Raw genomic sequence first — 20353 nt, forward strand, 5'->3', positions numbered from 1 at the left:
CGGACGCTGCATATTGATCTCCACGGCTCTCTCTTCTCCCCCTTTCCCCGGCTGCAGCGACACTTTCGATTTCAGCGCTGGAGTGTGCCTAGTCCGGATGCGCGATGGACTTGATGTGTCGCGGAAGGTGAAAGCGCAAGGTGGGTGTGTCCAGGGAAAGGGGGCGGGGCCTGAAAATGCTGGAGGCTGCAAAGCCTCTGTCTAGTTCTGGAAGAAGAGGGTGCTTGAAAGATGGAGCTGTCCTTGGTGGCAAAACGCTCAGTGGCTCTTGTGGTTTCTTCGTTCTTCTCCAAGGCCGGCAGAAGCAAAACAGATTTGGCAGAGCAGTAAATGCTATGTCTAAAGAGAGAAAGAGTGGATGAAATCTCTTAATTTGCAACATTCGTTCTGGTGTTGTTGGCTTCTTAAAAAAACAAACCACACAGCCTCGACTAATCCTCTCTTCATCTCTCTCCCCTATAGTGAACATGGGCTTTGATGACTCGGAAGCAGCGCTGGGCAAAGAGAAGCGGAAGTGTAAGTTGGACGCCTTGAGTGAGGCTGCTCTAAAAAGAAAAAAACGTGGTTTAGTAGAATGAGCTAAAGGACTCTTGAGTAGACAAAGCCCTCCCTGGCAGGGGTGCTCTGGCTATATCCCTACTTGGGCTGAATAGGGGTTTGAATGAAGGTGTTCCAGGCCCAAAACTAAGGAGCTTCAAAAATGAGGGCTAGAAGCTTAAAACATACTGTTTAACTGTAAATTTTAATTTGGGTTTCTGATACTTTTATGCTTTAGTGGGTTTTTGTTTTTTTACTGTGTGTTTTAATCACGCAGCGCATATTTGAATTGTTGATATCTTAATTATGGATGTTCATATGTTAACAATTGTGCAATTGACCTTTATGCTAGGAAACCACTAAGAAGCCAATTTTGGCACCAAGCCTTAGATTAGTTAATTAACTAATAATGTGGGAGTGCTAGAGGGGAATCGCTGCAAAGGCTCCCCCCATTCATTTACTCTTCTCTGCAGGTGACAGCTATAAAGTAGTCGGCGCTGACTCACACCTGGAAACCTATTTCCAGGGCAACCAGAAGAAGAAAAACATTGACATCTATTGGCTCTTCGATGATGGAGGTACGTATGGTTCCTTCCCAGTTTAGGTTTGCACCTATCATCACCATCATCACCATCATTTCTATACCACCCTTCTTCCAAAGATCACAGGGTGGTGTACAATATTAAAAACACAAAACACATAGCATACTAACAACCAAGGCAACAGCCCCCATGCATAGTTTAAAAGGTCCTAGAACGATTGTTTAATTAATAACATGCGATCCATCATGAGTTTGACCAAACTGCGGGAGGCAGTGGAAGACAGGAGTGCCTGGTGTGCTCTGGTCCATGGGGTCACGAAGAGTCGGACACGACTAAACGACTAAACAACAAACAACAACATACATCTGAGCCCGCCCCAACTCTGGTTTCCTAGCAACGTAATTCCCCCCTCACTGACCGTCTCACAAGGAGAGCCCAAACGGTGCAGTGTGCTCCCTTTCTAGAGGAGCGGAGGACTTGCACCCCATTTCCTTCTGGGGGCAGAGATTTGAGCACCAAGAAAAGGCTACAGGGGGCACACGGCCATTGCTTCTCTTCCTAAATTCGGAATCCATCTTTGTGGGTGGAGGAGCTGTGAACAGAAAGGGAGAGTTGCGTGGTCTGAGACTCAACAAGGTGGAGAGCACTGCCGTTGCAAGTTGGGTGCTACTAGTGGACTTCCATCTGGTTGGCCGCTGGGAGAAGAGGGTTTTGGACCAGATGGGCCTTTGGCCTGATTCCCTGGGGCTTTACTTACATCCTTATGACTTTCTGCTTCCTGCTTCCACAGGGCTCACCCTCCTCATTCCCTACCTCCTCACCCGCCGGAAACGTTGGAGTCATTGCAAAGTCCGGGTCTTCATCAGTGGGCAGATTGCGAATGCTGAAGAGCACAGAGAAGAGTAAGAGGCTGGGATTGGGGGATGGAATAATGAAAACCAAATAAAAATGCTTCTGCTGTAAAGGAGGAGGAGCTGGTGAGCTTCTCATAACTGGGGGGCTGCTCCACAACCTCAGGCAAGGTCCACTGGAAGATAGTTTGCCCTTTGGTGCCGGATTGTCCCAGGCACTACAATTTCTGTCTTTCTCATCCTGATTTGCAGGATCGATCTTTTGTTGACCAAATTCCGCCTGGGATTCACCGAGGTCGTGGTGCTGCCTGAAATAATGTGGAGGCCCGAAGAAACAAGGTAAATGCCCTGGGACCCCCCTCGTTCTCTGCTCCCTGAGGTCTTGTCTTTGTCCCACAATCCCTCTGCCCCAGCCTCAAACAGACACTCCTGTTCTAACTCAGTAGCCCTCAAAGCTAGTCGCATTTTTTGTGGGGGGGTGGGCAGGCTTTTTCTGCAACTGATGCAATAATAGTGGTGGATTCATACCCATCCACACATCATTCTGCAAAGCTTCCCCAATGCTGTTGCTGGAGGGGCACCTCCCTTGCACTGCAGACAGGAGAAGAAGAAATCCCAGAACATTTGCAGTAAAGTGGTACCTCGGGTTACAGATGCTTCAGGTTACAGACTCCGCTAACCCAGAAATAGTGCTTCAGGTTAAGAACTTTGCTTCAGGATGAGAACAAAAAATTTTCTCTGGCGGCGCGGCAGCAGCAGGAGGCCCCATTAGCTAAAGTGGTGCTTCAGGTTAAGAACAGTTTCCTTTTTTTCTCATTCTTTTTATTAGTTATTTCCAAAAAGAACACAAGGTAACACACAAATACAAAGAAAATACACAGAAAAGAAAAATTAAAAATAATAAACAGCAATTATCATTTCCATATCATCCATATAACATAGTCGTCTCTTACGGGACTTCCTTCAGCCTGTCCGTAAATCATTCGAAGCAATAAGTAAAATTACACGTTTCATTACTTATATTGTCATTATACCGATTCCTAATTCCTGTTTGCTTTGCACAATAACTCTTAGTCTTTCACAGTGCGTCTCTAAATCCCTTTAGCGTTATTTGCCCTTCACTAATACATTCCAGATAATCTACATACTTTTCCCAATCTTTGGTGAACACTTGGTCTCTTATGTATCTAACTTTTCCTGTTAATCTATCCAACTCTGCGTAATCCGACAACTTAGATCTCCACTCCTCCACCGTTGGGGTTTCCCGTAGTTTCCACTTCTGGGCTAATACTACCCTTGCTGCCGTAACCGCATAGTATACCAATCTGCGATCTTCCTTTTTTATCTCTTGTCCTAATATCCCTAGAAGAAAGATTTCTGGTTTCTTTATGAACGTGTACTTTAATATCTTCTTCAATTCAGTGTGTACTTTCTCCCAAAATTGTTTCACCCTTCTGCACTCCCACCACATATGGTAGAAGGAGCCCTCTATGTCTTTACATCTCCAGCACTTATTATCCACCTTATACATTTCTGATAATTTCATGGGTGTCAAGTACCACCTATAAAACATCTTCATGACGTTTTCCCTTATCGAAGTACACGCCGTAAAGTTTACCCCCTCCTTCCAAAGTTTCTCCCAATCCTCAAACTGTATACTATGACCTATATCCCTTGACCAATGGATCATCACCGATTTGACTTCCTCATCGCCTAAATTCCAGTCCAACAACATCCTATATATCTTAGATATAATTTTCACTTTATTATTTATTATTTCTGTCTGGAATTTTGAGTCTTTATCTGCATAGCCTCTTTCTTTGATATCTTTACTAAACATCTGATTCACCTGATGGTGATGTAGCCAATCGTAAACATGTTCCTTTGTTTGCTCATACGGTTTTAGCTTCCATTTCCCTTCAACCTTAGTTAGTAGCTGATCATAAGTTGCCCAATTGCTTCTCATATTAATGGTTTTTGTACTCATTACTTCGAGAGGTGAAAGCCAATGTGGTGTTTTCGGCTCTAACAGATTTTGATATCTTTCCCAAACTTCGATTAGCGGCCCTCTAAAAATGTGATTAGGTTAAAAACAGTTTCAGGTTAAGTACGGACCTCCGGAACGAATTAAGTACTTAACCCGAGGTACCACTGTACAGTGGTACCTCAGGTTACAGACACTTCAGGTTACAGACTCCGCTAACCCAGAAATAGTACCTCGGGTTAAGAACTTTGCTTCAGGATGAGAATAGAAATCGTGCTGCGGCGGCAGTGGGAGGCTCCATTAGCTAAAGTGGTACCCAAGGTTAAGAACAGTTTCAGGTTAAGAACAGACCTCCAGAACGAATTAAGTTCTTAATCCAAGGTAAAGGTAAAGGTAAAGGTAAAGGTAAAGGTAAAGGTAAAGTGACCCCTGACCATTAGGTCCAGTCATGGCGGTACCACTGTATAAAAAAGCTACAGGAAGTTACAGGGTATGCACAGATTGGAAACGAAGCAAGATGTCTGCATGGAAACCTCTGCAGGCGCAAACAGTATTGAAAGTGGGATCATGTGTAGCTGCCCCAACAACATAATGAGTACAAATCATTGCGAAAGTGCAATAAAAAAGGAGGCTTGCCTGGAGGGGCATTTAGTGCGAGTTCCTCTTGTTACAATTCTTGCTCCCCAGTGACAGTCTAGCAAGGTTGTGTATTTTGTGAATGATCACCGCTCCACAAAATGGGTGAGGATGTACACAGCTGTTACTCAAGTTGCCATTTTGAGCTTGGAATTTTCACCCAGGAGAGAAATAGGGCAGAGCGAGAGGATTAGTCATTGTCTACATCTGACGTCACCAGCAGCCCTTAGCTTTGCAGTGAGAAAGAACCTTTTTCTTACTACTGTCCCTAGTTGGGTTGGGACATTTCAGGGTCTTTATGACTTTTTGCCATTTTTTTAAAAAAAGACTCTCACAAATTCAGCCCTTGACTTTCCTATGCCTCTTGACAGTACTGTTTTGGTGAAACACTACAAGCAAGCAAAGGCAGACTGGAAAACAGATGTCTAGACCATTTGTATATCTATATATTTTTAAAGCTGACCTCTGTACATTCATACATTTTGAAAGCAATAGGTTTGGTGCCTCCCTGCTTCCCCCACTTGGGAGTCTGTGCAAAAAGTCTCGAGGTTCCAACCCCAAATTGTTCCATAGGCCTTGATTGTTGTTTCCACTTAAGAATACAGTTCCTTCACGTGGTTTGGGCCCTTCCTCCCATTTATCCATTTTGCTCTGCTCTGTCTTCCTAACGTTGGCTTGACTTGTTCCCCTTCCTCTCCCCAACCTTCCTACCATGGCAGTCGCAAAGAATTTGAGGACATCATAGCTCCCTTCCGGCTCAACGAAGGCCAGAAAGGCCAGGAAACCGTGGAAGAGATGCAAAAGGATGCACCGTGGAAGGTCACAGACGAAGACCTCCGAGTCTACAAGAAAAAGGTGGGCTTATTAATGGATTCTGTCCCCAGTGTTTGAGGGTCCTGGTGAAGGGGGTGCCTTAATTCAGTTCGTATTAAAAACCGAACCTACCTAATTCGCGCTTCCTAAAACAATGTGCGATCCAAAACAGAGAGCCGTCCTTCGTAATCCAAAGTGGTGGGAGCTTCCCATTCTGGTTCCAATAGGGCGAAAGAGTCTACTGGGGTTTAAAGGAGCATGAAAGGGGGAAGGGGTGACCAAAATTCACTTTTAACATGTCTCCTCCTCCTTTTCCAACATGGCGTCTTCAGTCTGAACAGCACATGCGTCTACATGAGATACTTCAAGACCACTCTAGGAATGCAGCCCTCATTGTCATGTGAGTCACTTCCCTACTTTCTTCTTCCTCAAACGTTGAGATCCCTGAATGGGGTGGTTTTGCCCCTTTTTGCCCTTGTCCCATGATTCTTGTGCACACACCCCATTGGGTTCCTTCTGATTTCTGACAGAAGAGCCACACCAGGTGGTTGAGACATAACAGATACAGCCTTCATAGGAATGGGGAACCTGTGGCCCTCTAGATTTTGTTGGACTACAGCTCCCATTATCCCTGACCATTGGCTATGCTGCCTGGGGCTGATGCAAACCATAGTCAATGACATCTGGAAGGCCACAGGTTCCCCATCCCTGCTCTGGGGCAGGTTTCCCAAGCTTAGGTCTCCAGATTTATTTATTTATTAGACTACAACTCCCATCATCCCTAGCTAGCAGGACCAGTGGTCAGGAATGATGGGAAATGTAGTACAGAAACAGCTGGAGACCAGTGTTTCGAAAACCCTGCTCTAGGGGCTTGTAGGCCTGGTGGCAAACTCTCTCAGGGCCCAGGGTGACCCCAAGCAACCAGCTGCTGGTCCCCATTTCTCTGAAGGGTGGGTGAAACAACAGTCATCGTCCCCCATGTTGTGGTGGTGATAGTAAGGGCCACATATATTCCAATTCTGCCCATGAAGAGAATTCGACACTGGGTGCAAAAAATCAGGAGCTGGTCCAAAAATAAAAGAAAATTCTTGGCTTTCTGAACACAAGTTTCCTAGCGCACAAAACTACCTTGATACTAAACATTGGGTTCATCTAGCTCAGTATAGTTCACACTGGCCAGCAACAGCTCTCAGGGGACGTTACCAGCCCTACCAGGAGATGTGAGGCATTGGACCTGGGACCTGCTACATGGAAAGAGGATAATCAACCACTAAGTTACAGTCGTACCTCTGCTCCTGAACGCCTTGGGAGTCGAACGTCCCGGCTCCCGAACGATCAAAAACCGGAAATGATTGTTCTCGTTTTCAAACGTTGTTTTGGAAGCTGAACGTCTGAGGGGGCTTCCGATTAGCTACAGGAAGCTCCTGCAGCCAATCAGAAGCCGTGCTTTGGAAGTTGAACGTTTCAGAAGTCGAACAGACTTCCGGAACGGATTCTGTTCTACTTCTGAGGTATGACTGTATAGCTCTTCCCTGGAATAATTGGTTCCAGAAGAGTGGGACAAGCATCAGTATCTTACAGCAGTAGCCCCTTTCTCTTTCTCTCAGTGCAGAACGTTGGCTGCCATAGGCCAAAACAGGCATTGAGGGCCTGTTTCTAAAGAAAACATTTTTAATGGATTTCTTACTTGCAATAACAACAACAACAACAACAACAATTTATTATTTATACCCCACCCATCTGGCCAAGTTTCCCCAGCTACTCTGGGCGGCTCCCAATCAATAATTAAAAACAATACAGCATTCAATATTAAAAACTTCCCTAAACAGGGCTGCCTTCAGATGTTGCAAGCAGCCCACCCTCTCTCACATGTCTTCCCGTTTTATTTATTTATCCCACCTTTCCTCCAAGTAGGCATACATAGGTAGTTCTCCTCTTCCTTCCCACATTATCCTCAGAACAACCCTGTGAGGTAGGATTAGGCCGAGAGTGAGCGACTGGCCCATTGGGGATTTGAACCCCCTTCTCCCGCTTCCTAGTTAAACGCTCTTAACATTCTCCCTACCCTCCCTCTGTTTTTCTAGGAGCCTCCCCGTGGTACGGAAAGGGGCCTGCCCAAGCGCCCTCTACATGGCCTGGCTCGAGATGGTCTCCAAGGGCCTCCACCCGCCGGTCGTCTTCATCCGAGGCAACCAGGAGGATGCTCTCACCCTCTACTGCCAGTAGGAGGCAGCGCCGTGCGAGAGACTATTTGAAGCCCTAATTGTGACACTGCAGCCTCATTGCTAACACAGACTCCAGAGACACCTGCAAAAATAAGCCAAAGGACTGGTTTCTGTGTCTCAAAAAAGCAGGGACGTGTTCTGAGGGGATTCTGCAACCGAGCGTTAAGCTTCTCCATTTCCATTTTCCAGGATTGTACCTGATGGACTTGAAAGCTCTAAAGTACCGATTTCCTGGGGGTTCTGTGCTTAGAAGCCTGGGAGCATCTGTAAATATTAAATACGTTTTAAATATTGTTGGTTAACGACGTCTAGGGCTCCTGCCCTGTGAGTTGCTCTTGGCTTTTTCAAGCAAAGCCGCCAAAATCACAGAAAGGGAGCCGCTGGAGAGTGCAGTGCCAGAACAGGTTTTAACACCAGGGACTAGACACTTGATATTGATGTGGAAATCCCAGGCAGGGGAGAGAAGGTTCAGCGAATGTAGCAAAGCGGGAGAGAAAGGTGAGTTTAGGAGAGGAATTCTAGAAATGAGTATTATTCCCATTTGGCAAACTGAGATCTGGCAAATTATCTAATGCCAATGAGAGTCTGATCCTTTCCACCTACACCGGAGTGTGGGGAACACAGGCCCTGGGGCCAAATGAATCCCTTCAAGAGAGAGAGTTTGGATTTGATATCCTGCTTTATCACTACCCGAAGGAGTCTCAAAGCAGCTAACAATCTCCTTTCCCTTCCTCCCTCACAACAAACACTCTGTGAGGTGAGTGAGGCTGAGAGACCTCAAAGAACTGTGACTGGCCCAAGGTCACCCAGCAGCTGCATGTGGAGGAGCAGGGAATCAAACCCGGTTCACCAGATTACGAGTCTACCGCTCTTAACCACTACACCACGCTGGCTCATCTTATGTTTATCTTGCCCTCTAGATTCTCCCCAGACAGCACCCCTTCCCTAGCCACCACCACACTGTCTTCCAAGGGCACATCCCTCAACAATTCTGCTTCACATCCTCCTTGAGTATTTCTGCCTCGCAGGAATGTGTTCTTGAACCCTGAGAATGCCTCTTGCTGGCCTGGGTGATGATGGAGAGGTGCGTGGTGTACAAGCTAGCAGACTGCACAAAAGGTAACAATTGCATGTGTGGCCCCCCCCCCAGCAAAGAAGATGGCCCTCAGGCCTGGGGGGGGAGGGAGATTCCCCATCTCTGACCTCCATGGTCCCTCTTGGTTAGGTCTTGGGTTGCTCAAGTAAACCCATCCACAAATCACACCTTAGTTTTCTGAAAGGAAGAAGGTACATTGCACCCCCCCCTTTTTCTATTCACACAACAGCTTGTGGCCTAGGACAGAAAACACCACAGGAGCTTCTAAACAAAAGCCAAAGCGTTTATTCTGGTTCGAATTAGTTTCCCATCAAATGTCCATGGCGATTCAAGCAACCCTGGTATTCCTGTCCGCAATGTCTATGTATCTGGCTGTTTATCGCCTTCAGGAGACATGGCTTCCATGCAGAGAGAAGCAGCGGTCAGTCACGCCAAGTCACCTCCACCTCATCCGTACGATACCTGCAGAAAGGTGGGAAAAGGCCAGGTTGAGGCTGCATTAGGGCAGCGCTTTGTTCTGTCTTCCCAACTTACCTGTAAAAATTTTTCATGTTATGGTTCCCTACTATTGAGGGCAGGGCTGGCAACAAAAATAAGGTTCCACCATCTCCGTTTGATAGCTGCTGAAGCAACATCGGAGCTCTGCTCTTCTGCAGTACAGCCTGAGCCTGGGCTTGTAGCAGGCCTCAACTGAGATCTGCACTCAAGATACCCTCCCCCACCTCACAAAACAAGGCACAGTCACCTCTGTGTAATCCACGAATCCTGAAGCGCAGTGATTTGCCCTGAGCGGAACATCTCCCAGCCAGCTTGTGCAATCATGGCTCCGTTGTCAATGCAGAACCTGGATGGGCAGAGAAGAATAATGGTTAAAGGGGTGTTGAGGTGGTGTCGGCGATGCTGGGACTTCTGGGCTCACTCCTAGTTCGGAGTTTTACTGCCTCCGGATTAATAAAACAGTAAGCTGTGGGGTGGGCCGCACGTCCACAAAATGCAAAGATGACATTTAGGTGCTTCTAAGTAAAGCTCAATGCAGTATCATTCACAATGCAAGTCCCCTTATCTTGCGGTACGAATTTAACATCTGCAGTGGGAGGGCAAACTCTTGTCTTGATCAAGGCCCAGGTGAATAGAATCAAACTTGCTCAGCCTATAATTTGCATATCTGACAACGTGGGCCCACAAAAGCTTCTAAAAATAAGGCTTGAAGATGCCAGGAGATTCTTGGTTGCTTTTGCTGCAAAATAGTTTTTAACAAAAGGGCACAGCTACCCCTCTGTGTTAACGATGTTTATGAATCTGAAAAAACAGCTTTGGAAAACCATTCTGCCGCAGATTCATGAGAGACCAAATCTGGGAGGGTCTTGGAATGGAAGCAGGCAGGGGGAAGCTTACCTTTCATCCGTAGCAAAGAGTTTTGCTCCTCTTTCCTTGCACATGATTCCCATCATCTCCTGCAGCCTCTCATTACCTGGAGAGGAAGAACACAGGGAATGTATGCTGTGCATTCAGTGAGGGCAAACAGACAACATGCCAGAAAAAGCACCTTTGTATGTTCGGCACCTGCCCACCTCCAACGAGGGAAGAACCTAACTCAGGCATAGGCAAACTCGGCCCTCCAGATGTTTTGAGACTACAATTCCCATCATCCCTGACCATTGGTCCTGTTAGCTAGGGATGATGGGAGTTGTAGTCCCAAAACATCTGGAGGACTGAGTTTGCCTTTGCCTGACCTAACAGGTGGGTGGGTGGGCCTCAGTCTTGGCTGTCTATAGCAAACCTAGCCTTCTTCAATATCAGGATAGTGTTCTTCCAACTTTGGGTCTTTGTTGGACTACAACTCCCATCATCCACAGCCAGTTTAGCCAATGGTCAAGGATGATGGGAGCTGTAGTCCACTAAGATCTGTGGACCCAAGGTTAAAGACCACTGCCCTGGTGGACACAAGTAGTTTGGATTTTGTTTCCACAGAACAGTTGTGGGTATAAAACGAGGAACATAAGAAGAGTCTACTGACCAGGCCAACAGCCTTCTCCCCACCTGTAATTCCTAGCAACTGGTATTTAGAGTCATATACTGCCTCTGGCTGTGGAGAAAGAACATAATTATTGTGTCTAGTATCCAGTATCTAGTAGCCTTATCCTCTGTGAATTTGCCTAATCCTCTTTTTAAAGGCATTCAAGTTGGCAACTATCTTGGATCAGAAATGGTAACTTGAGTTGAAATACATATGTGAAAATCTCCAAATTAGAAAGTATCAAATCAGAGTTTTTAAAGAAGCATTTGTTGCTGGATGAAACACAGGTGAGAAAATAAAGGATTTTGAAGACAGAAACGGTGGGGAACCACTTAGATGTGACACTGTTCAACAAAGGCTGAAAACAGAGGGTCCCAGCCCAGTTTTGAGAACATACTGGGAGTGATGAGAAAGCACTGGGGAGGTGGAGCTACGCAGATGGAGCCACTGTGTAGATCAAATTGCTCTGAGGACTTGTTTGGGGAAGGAGAGATGGGAGGAGAATTCAAAACGCGAACGGGGCAGCGCCTTCAGCCATTCACACCACACTTGCTTGGTGACACCTACAGCCAACGCCACCCACGATCAGTGCCTCACGAGAGCCTGTGTGCGCCATGGCCCGTTCCGTTATCTCCACCAGCATAGCGAACAGAGTCTCCTGGTGGGCAAAGAGAAACCAAAACAGACAAAACAATTATGAAGGCATCCATTTTTGAGGCCACAGGTTGAGCCCTGGGCCCTGTTTTTATGTGGGCATCATAATTAGGTGCCCACTGCCACACTGGGTGCCCTTGCCTACCCACTGGTCCCACCCTCTTCCATCTCTGGGCACAAAGTGTGTCACCCTCTCCTGCCTGCCCTGATGGGTAAGGAGAGGGACCAGGCCCTTCATAGTTGCTAAGCAACCTCTAAAGAGGCCTGCTGCCTCTTTCTTGGTTGACCTGGAAAAGCTGATACACTAAGTTGGTCTAGAAAGCACCATTGTTGCTCGTTCCTCCTCAAATAGGATTGAAAAGCAGCCGCTCAAGAGGATGGACCAGAAATGCTTTTGCCCAACAGTGGGTGGCCTTGAAAGGGCCACAAGCTCAGCAGTAGAACATCAGAACATTCCAGGTTCAGTTCCCATAATCTCCAGACAGGGCTGAGAGAGATCTCCTATGTGAAACCCTGGAGAGCATCAATACCTGTCCTTGTAGATGATATAATAATAATAATGATGATGATAATAATAATAATAATAGTAATAATAATAGTAATAATTTATTTATACCCCCACCCATCTGGCTGGTTTCCCTAGCTGCTCTAGTCGGCTTCCAACAGAACACTAAAATACAATAACCTATTAAACATTAGAAGCTTCCCTAAACAGGGCTGTATTCAGATGTCTTCTAAAAGTCTGGTAGTAGTGTTTCTCTTTGACATCTGGTGGAAGGGCGTTCCACAGGGTGGGTGCCACCACCGAGAAGGCCCTCTGCCTTGTTCCCTGTAACTTGGCTTCTCGCAGTGAGGGAACCGCCAGAAGGCTCTCGGCGCTGGACCTCAGTGTCCGGGCAGAATGATGGGGGTGGAGATGCTCCTTCAGGTATACTGGACCGAGGCCGTTGAGCTAGATGCACCAATGGTCTGTCTCAAGCAACTTCCTATGTTCATATGACAACCCTAGAGGCAGCATATCAGCCCCATCCTAGGCCTTGGTCTGGTTAGTTCCTCACCTGTAGGGAGAAGCAGAGGTCCTCCGGAGTACATTCTTTTGCAGCTAGCATCCTATGAGCCACTTCCTGCGCAGAGAGAGGAAAAGAAGGGGGAATTAAGAAGGGTTGCCACCGTTTTTGCTGGCAAGGCTGCCGTGCAGCTACAAGCTGGCACAAGCTCGACCCATTCTCCTGCCTATAGTCAGACTATAGTTTGAAAGAAGTCCCATGTCTGTCATCCAGCATTCAAGGGCAGAAGAAACCCCGACACACAAGAGAGAAAGCTGACATGGAAGATAACAAGATTTAACCTTACCTCTATATGGGATAAGATCCCAGAGAATGACACATCCATGCCTTTCACTGTATAGGGGAGTTCCACCAGCTTTTGGCCCCTGTGTAGGAAGCAGAATGTGTTAAGTCCCCCTCTCACAACCCAAGGATGTTTTATAGGTGTCCAGTCCCCTTAGAATCCAGTTTGTTTGTGTCCATTTTTTTTAAATACACCACAACGCACTAGGCCTCATTAAAATTGTGGGGAAAGGCATCCAATACGTGCACCTTGGGACAAATTTATACAATTGTCTGTGACAGGAAAGAAGTGGTGTGTGTGTGTTATATTTTTAATACATAAAACGAGTCTTCCCAAGGATATAGCTAGGCATTGGGCAACCTAAAACCTTGTTGATGAGAAATATACACAGTGGGGGTATCATCAGGATTTTCCTGCCACAAATAATATTGTGAACTCACATTTATTATTATTATTATTTACCTGCACAATAAATTTTATATTATGTTAAATTGTTGTTATTCATTATTTTGCTTTTTAAGTATATCGTTCTTATAATCATCACACTTTCCTTCTACATGATGCCGTAACAAGGCACAAGAGTTATGTCCCCCATTTCAGGGTCTCGTCAGCTGCCACACTCGGAAGACTTTCAGCATCCTCTTCTGCAGTGTCCCCCCCCCTCCCAAGTGAGAACGTGGTTCTCCTGTCATCCTCAGACTCTGGGAATGACTCCCTATGTAGCTTCTGCTACTCTGCAGCCACGTGGGTGCACGAGACTGCAGAACTGGCCACAGGGCCCTTGAAGGGTTGCAGGCAGTCCTCCCCAGCGACGTAGAACCACTGGAAGAGAAGACTCTGCCAGCCTCAGGGTAACTTAGGACCTTTGCTGGGAGAGCATCTTCCATACCTAAGCCAACAAGGCTCACTGGGAGCTGTCCAGGGTCCTGATCTGCTGGGCCTTGACCTGACTTGCCTAGACTTGAAGAGACTAGAAGAGGTGCTGGTAATTGTGACTACTTCCGCTGTGGGGGCCCCGATCCCCAGCAGAACAGGGTCTAGGTCCCTGCCCTGCAATCTGTAATCTCAGCTTTGCTTAGTAAAATTAATTATATATATAAATTTCGCATATTGCATACAAAAGGCTGAAAATGGGGAATATAGCATTTGTGGAAAGCTCAGGAAACCCCCAAAAGCCTGTTAGGGCGGACTTTTAGCAATTGGGGCTCAATCCCAATTTGGGATGTGCCCCAAACAGGACCCTTTTCCTTTTGCATTTATTGGCAATTCCTAGTCCCTTTTCTTCTCCCGAATGCTGGGTGTAGATCAAACTATTACTAAACAACTTTCTCCGAAGCCGGGGTGGGGTTGAGAATGAAACAGAAAACCCAGTGCAACTCATGCAGCTAGTGAAAAATTTAACACGTTTGCACAAAATGTGTGTATGTCTTTTTTTTCTTTTTACATTACTCACTTCTTGGCCATCTGTTCAATGTTGTAGCCCGGGCTGGGATCGTTTGAGATCTAAGTCAAGAGAGGCAACACAGCTGTCAGAACTCTATACAGCCTCGTAAGGCACCATCACCCTTCCCATCACACAGAACCAGCCAGATCGACCATTGGGGAGCCATCTGGCTATGTACGTTACTCATCCCGTGAGAGGAGCCCTACCAAATGAGAGTTTCACCTGTTGAGCAACAGTCAGAGAAAGGTGGAGAGGGATAGAAATTGCACACGAGGAGAAACAGGGAAGCTATCACTTTGCTCTCGCCTTCCATTTTCTGCATTTCTGGCAGCTAATGTTCCCTTCTCCGCCCCCTTCCAAGTCATAAGGAAAATCAGTCCCCAAGGTGAAGGAGAGATAGAGAAGGGGAAAGTAAACAGGAGGAGAGAAGCAGCCAATTATTTCTCCATCGCTTTGTGTGTCGCTTCTATCCCCACCCCTCTCAGTCTCAGGCAGGTAAGGTTATGGGCCTGGAGAGGGGGGGGGGCTGGCCTGCTCTTAATTATTTATTACATTTATATACCACTTTTTCCTTGAAGAAGAAGAAGAGGAGTTTGGATTTTATATCCCACTTTATCACTACCCTGAGGAGTCTCAAAGTGCCTAACAATCTCCTTTTCCCTTCCTCCCCCATATCAAACACTCTGTGAGGTGAGTGAGGCTGAGAGACTTCAGAGAAGTGTGACTGGCCCAAGGTCACCCAGCAGCTGCATGTGGAGGAGGGGGAAGCAAACCCAGTTCACCAGATTATGAGTCCACTGCTCTTAACCACTACACCACACTGGTGGTGAACAAGTTTCTCCTCTTCCCCATTTTATCTGTAGTTGTCTCTAGGGCTGGGCGGTATATCAATATATCGTTCAAAACCGGCTTGAAGACCATCTAGTGATATTGGTTTCATAATTTTTGACCTGGCGATATATCGCAAATCATAGGTGTGTGCTGTGCAAAAATCACGATGCGGCAAAAACCGGGAAGCTAGTCAGTGCCTCTACGTAGCTTCATCCTCATTTTAGACGTGGTGATGTGTCAGGATACCACGGTGTTTAGCTGGTGACATATCACGATGTCAAAAACCAGGTATCGCCCAGTCCTAGTTGTCTCTCCTTTCAATTGCTCACCTTCAACACCCGAGCAAAGCGGTCCAGGCAGTTCCCTACGGCGATGTCGATGGTTTCTCCAAATATACGATATCGGTGCTCAGAATACGCAATAACCTGAGTGTGAGGTGGAGAGGTGAAAGAGATGACGCTCAGGACACCTCCAGACCATACGTCTAAAGCACACTCAGAGAGAGTGCAGGGTAACACCTTAAGCGCTGAACTAGGGTTGAAATTTCCAAGCAGTGGGATGGGGAGGAGCCAGCCAATACAAAAGATGAAATAAATTAAGAGGGGGAAGAGCTTGGGAGAGGGGGGGAAAGACACCTGTATTTTCCCTCCACTGTCAGAGGAGAGAGAACCTAAGAAGAGCCTTTCTGGATCAGGCCATGTGCTCATCTCCCAGCATCCTCGTCTCACAGTGGCTGAACAGACGCCCATGATGGGGAACCCCCAAGGCAGACCTGAGCCCAAGAGCCCTCTCCCTGCCTGCAGTTTCCAGAAAGATACTGCCTCCTACAATGTCAATAGAGCAAAGCCATCCAAGTTAGTAGCTTTGTGGGACTACGACTCCCATCATCCATGACCACAGGCCATGCTGGCTGATGGAAACTGGAGAACGTCAACAACATTGGGAAGGCCACAGGTTGCCCTCTCCTTGCTGCAGCGTTCAAAACACAGCAAGACTCAGGATGGAGAACTGTGGAAAGGGCAGGAAATCTACATTTTGCCCCCCCAAATGGCTAAAGAGTTCATGGCTAAAGAGAAGCACCCAAGTACAAAACTCTGAATACCAGCTGCTGGGAATCACACCTGGGGAGAGTTGCTGTTGTGTTTGGGTCTTCCTTGTGGACTTCACAGTGGCATCTGTTGGCCACTGTAAGAACAAGATCTTACCTGTGTGTTTCCACCACTGACGTACAACACGGTCGGGTTCTGGGCACCAGTTATCAGCCGCCCCATCTCAATGTGCCCCACGCAGTGATTCACCCCCAGCAGAGGCTTCCCCCACAGCTGGGCCACCGTCCGTGCCACAACTGCTACAGTCACCAATGGGGCACCCATGCCTGGACCTGGATAAGGGAGGGGAAAAGATGTTTAAGGCCAACAGGACTGGATGGAATTTGCCTTTCTCACATCCTAATAACGACTGTGTTTTCCTCAATACCCTCTTCATTGTTTCCACCCAAGAACTATTAGCGTTATTATCATAAAACTGCTACCTTATCATAAAATATCAAGGTGGGATATGTGGCCCTCCAGGCTTCTATTTCTGGCCCTCAGACCTCTTCTCAGGCCCTGCCCCCTCACTGGCTTGCGCCTGGCTGAAATGTTTCCTTGAACTGTGGTAATGCTGCCTCTTTTTTCCTGAATGCAGAGAGATGCATTTGAAGGAACCTCCGACCTTGTCTTCAAGGTCACCCGTCTGGTAAGTCTCCTTGAGGAATCCAAAATGGTGGCTGCCCAGCAAGAATTATGTGAGGGACTCACCCTTGGTGAAAGCCACAGCATCAATGTCCTGCGGCTTCAGCCCAGCCTCCTGCAGGGCCTCCTGCAGCACATCGAGGATACAAGCCCGGTGGTGGCACGCAGTGTCACTTGGCAAGAAACCTGGAATGTGGAGGAAGGAAAAAGGCATCAGGACAGGGTGACATGGAAAGCTGAAGGCAGATCTCTTAAGGTGAGCTGTGCAAACTCAGTGTATACTGCCCTCCTTCTCTCTGTCCACACTCCTCTGCACACCCACCAGAAACCCAAATTGTGTGTCAAGAGAAAGTATTACGCAAATGTTTGTAGAACTCGGAATGGCAAGGAAGAAGTGTGCTCAGGGCTGTCTCTGTGTACGCTGAGATTCTGCAGCAGCAGATAATTCAAATCCTGAAGATTGCAGCTTTTTAAAAAAATAATAATAACAACAGCCATGTTCCTAAACCTTAAAATGGAGAAGCTATGCTTGAAAGTGCATTGGCAAGGTCTCAGAAGCCAGAGAGACAGTCAGATAGTGCCCTGCCCCTAACCAGCAAAACGTGAATTAATAATGCTAAAAAAGCTGGAATTATGCAAAATATAATTCCAGAAAAAAAGAGAGAGAGCAACTTATTCAAAGTTGTTCAATTCCCATCTCATGCATGGGTTCTGGACGAAGCACAAAATGGGACACTCCTTCAGTGCAGGGTACATGTGTGCAGGGAACACAGAGCGGAGGAATCACGTGGTAGAACGGCTACACTCACCCTGCCCCGGAGGGGTGACATATGTTCGCCGAGGGTTGCTCAGCACCTCTCCATCCCGCACGATCCCCACTCCAATCTTGTTGGCACTGCCCTCAAAGCCTATCACCACAGGCATAGCATCCTGGAAAGACAGAGAAAGACAGACAGAGAGAGAGAGAGAGAGAATTTTTTACTTTGTTGCAAAGATGCACCATGTTGCCTCCAACCCACCAGAGGCAGTTTTAGGGTAGCATGACCAGTTTGGCTGCACTGGGCAGCGCACTGCACAGGGCACCACAACGATGCTGTAGAACTGGGCACAAGAGGCATGCGCCGAATTTTAATGTTGCACAGGGCGCCATAGAAATTTGAGAGCCTAAGTCTGCCACTATGAAGAAAACAGAGTACAATCACAAATACATATCAGAACCACCACCATCCCTTGCCCCCCGTTTCCCACTTTTCCCTTCCCTGCCCTACCTGGTAATTTATTTATTTATTGCATTTACACCCTTGTGCAACTAATTGAAACAAACAATGTAATTTATTGTACAAAACTCACATAGACAAGCACAAAACTCACATATACATACATTAGTAATGGATTTGACCTCTGCCATTTTTAAGCAGCATTTGAACATGGTTTGGCATGGCGTCTACTAGCTTCAAACAGTCACTGTTGATTTTTGGATCCCTGGACCACACTTGAATCAGCGCCTGAGTGAGCTTCTCCATAGTCATACAGTCTACAGCACAGAGGCGACTTTTGCATATAGCCCACAAATTCTCAATTGGATTTACGTCCAGGGAATTCCCTGGCCAATCAAGTGCAGGGGTACCTCGGGTTACATACGCTTCAGGTTACAAACTCCACTAACCCAGGAATAGTACCTCGGGTTAAGAACTTTGCTTCAGGATGAGAACAGAAATCGTGCTCTGGTGGCGCAGTGGCAGCAGGAGGCCCCATTAGCTAAAGTGGTGCTTCAGGTTAAGAACAGCTTCAGGTTAAGAACGGACCTCCGGAACGAATTAAGTACTTAACCCAAGGTACCACTGTATGTACCTGTATTTGCTGCTCTGTCATGAATTTCTTCACCACTTTCGATGTGTGACAGGGGGCTAGGTCCTGCTGCAATATCCCAGTACCGTCAGGACACATCTTTTCCAGCTCTGTAATAACTCTCTTCTATTGGCTGCAGGCTTCTGACACCATAACGTCCAACTGACTTTCCGTGTTTGTTTTGAGTACAGGATTATGAGTAAGACAGAAAACATGCTTTGTTTCAATTAATTTACACAAGAGTGTATGTCCCATCTGCAAGGAGCTCAAGGAGGTGTGCCTGATTCTCCTGCTCCTCATTAATCCTCACAGTAACCCTGTGAGGTAGGCCAGGCTGAGAGGTGGTGACAGACTCAAGGTCATACAGTGAGCTTCACGGCAGAACCCTGATCTTCAGGTCCTCACCTGACACTCTAAACAACACATCACACTGGCTCTCCATGCTGTTATAATAAGCATGCAGCAATAGCCATGCAGCTGACAGGCACAGATGCCTGTCCACTTTTTTGCCACCCTGGTGGACATGTGAAAGAAGGTGGCTAAAGAGCATGTGCTTGACATTTGTCTGACCTGAGATTTTTCTTTTTCTATCCAAGATTTAGCTCAGGCTTTAGTTCCAGTGGGAGAGAAAAAAGGGCAGTTCCAGCTCCGGCTACCAGGTTTTAATAAGGTCGTTGACAAAAAAGAGGGTATTCAGGATGGTGTAGGTTTTGCAAACTCAGACCAAGTTGAAAGGGCTGTGCCAGTTTAGCCTGGAGAAAATTAAGAGATGTTGGCAGCTGCCTCCAAACATCAGTTACTTTGAAGATGGAACAGACTTGTTCTCTGTTGCTCTAGTGGTCAGAAGTAGAATAAATAGGTAGAAATCGCAGAGATTTGGGCCAAATTTTTATGGGACACTTATTAACTGTAAGGGCTCTTTTACGGTGAAGCAGGTTGCCTCTGCAGGTGGTTGTGGACTACAACTTCCATCATCCCCTCACCGCTGGCTGCACTGGTTAGGGCTGGTGGGAGTTGGAGTCCAATAGACTGTGCGCTGTTGGATTAACCCCTTTCAAGGACCTGAAATGAAGGGTTCTCGCCTTGATCTCGTCTCCCATCTGCGGGAGAGAGTTATTGCACGTGTGAATCGGGGACCTCCGGGGGCCCTGCCTCTTCCTCCTAACGTTGCGGAGCATTTGCTTAGCGTAGCGCACTGGGAGCTGCAAAGAAAAGGAGCAAAGGAAATAGCCAGAGGCGGGCTTACAATCTCTTCCCCCCCCAGTTCAGAGGGTGGCGATGGGCTCCACGTGGGTTCTCTGTCTCCCCGCTTCCGTGTCTTTGCCCTGATCCAAGTTTGCAGCTGCAGAAACTCAAGACTGCGAGATGATGATGATGATGATGAGAGGAAAAACCGGGGGCGGGGATTGGAGGGGGAAAGGCGGGGAGGGGGGAAAAACTCGGGAGAAATTTAAACTGCAGCGCCGCCTCCTCTTTGATTATATAGGCAACGAAAAGGAGGCAGAGAATATAGAGATAGAAAAAAGTCAATCAGCCCTCGACTTCTGGTTTTCATTCGGCCACCTCCATATGCGGAGGGAACGCAAGCATAGGCATTTTAATAACAATTTTTTTAAAAAAACATTGCTTCTTTTTAAGAGCCTTGCTGGATTAGACCCCCTTCTTATCATCGCAGAAGGCAGCGAGATACCAACCCCTGGCATGAACGCATGGCTCTCCCCACCTGCGAGTTCTAGCCACTCACTGGCAGTCAGAGCGCTGTTGCCTCCGGCAGTGGAACATTATCATCTTT

General features: G+C 47.1%; 2 protein-coding genes across 3 annotated transcripts in view; one reads left to right on the forward strand and one right to left on the reverse strand.

The window, feature by feature from the left end:
• Positions 1–7890, forward strand: part of LOC310829169 (solute carrier family 12 member 3-like) — a 34365-nt gene extending 26475 nt beyond the window's left edge. Inside the window, exons 20-27 of the mRNA XM_083707337.1 lie at positions 58–140; positions 463–516; positions 1011–1115; positions 1870–1981; positions 2183–2269; positions 5270–5405; positions 5696–5763; positions 7448–7890. Coding sequence (XP_083563463.1) covers positions 58–140; positions 463–516; positions 1011–1115; positions 1870–1981; positions 2183–2269; positions 5270–5405; positions 5696–5763; positions 7448–7589 — 787 coding nt within the window. The 3' untranslated portion in view covers positions 7590–7890. The remainder of the gene's footprint in view (positions 1–57; positions 141–462; positions 517–1010; positions 1116–1869; positions 1982–2182; positions 2270–5269; positions 5406–5695; positions 5764–7447) is intronic.
• Positions 7891–8946: 1056 nt separating this feature from the next.
• OSGEP (O-sialoglycoprotein endopeptidase) lies at positions 8947–20070 on the reverse strand. 2 transcript variants are annotated; one of them, XM_083707490.1, is made up of 12 exons: positions 19808–20070; positions 17523–17643; positions 16780–16899; positions 16186–16361; positions 15310–15405; positions 14159–14208; positions 12709–12787; positions 12414–12479; positions 11269–11359; positions 10080–10155; positions 9430–9528; positions 8947–9146 (listed from the first exon to the last, which is right to left on the reverse strand). In XM_083707490.1, exons 2-12 carry the CDS (start codon positions 17635–17637, stop codon positions 9107–9109), a joined length of 1008 nt encoding a protein of 335 aa, XP_083563616.1. In that variant the 5' UTR covers positions 17638–17643; positions 19808–20070; the 3' UTR covers positions 8947–9106. The 2 variants fall into 2 exon arrangements, with proteins under 2 accessions (XP_083563616.1, XP_083563615.1); XM_083707489.1 differs by lacking the exon at positions 19808–20070 and adding an exon at positions 18565–18718.
• Positions 20071–20353: the final 283 nt, after the last annotated feature.

The sequence above is a fragment of the Podarcis gaigeae genome (genome assembly GCF_964106915.1).
Source record: "Podarcis gaigeae genome assembly, chromosome: 13".
Lineage (NCBI taxonomy): Eukaryota > Metazoa > Chordata > Lepidosauria > Squamata > Lacertidae > Podarcis > Podarcis gaigeae.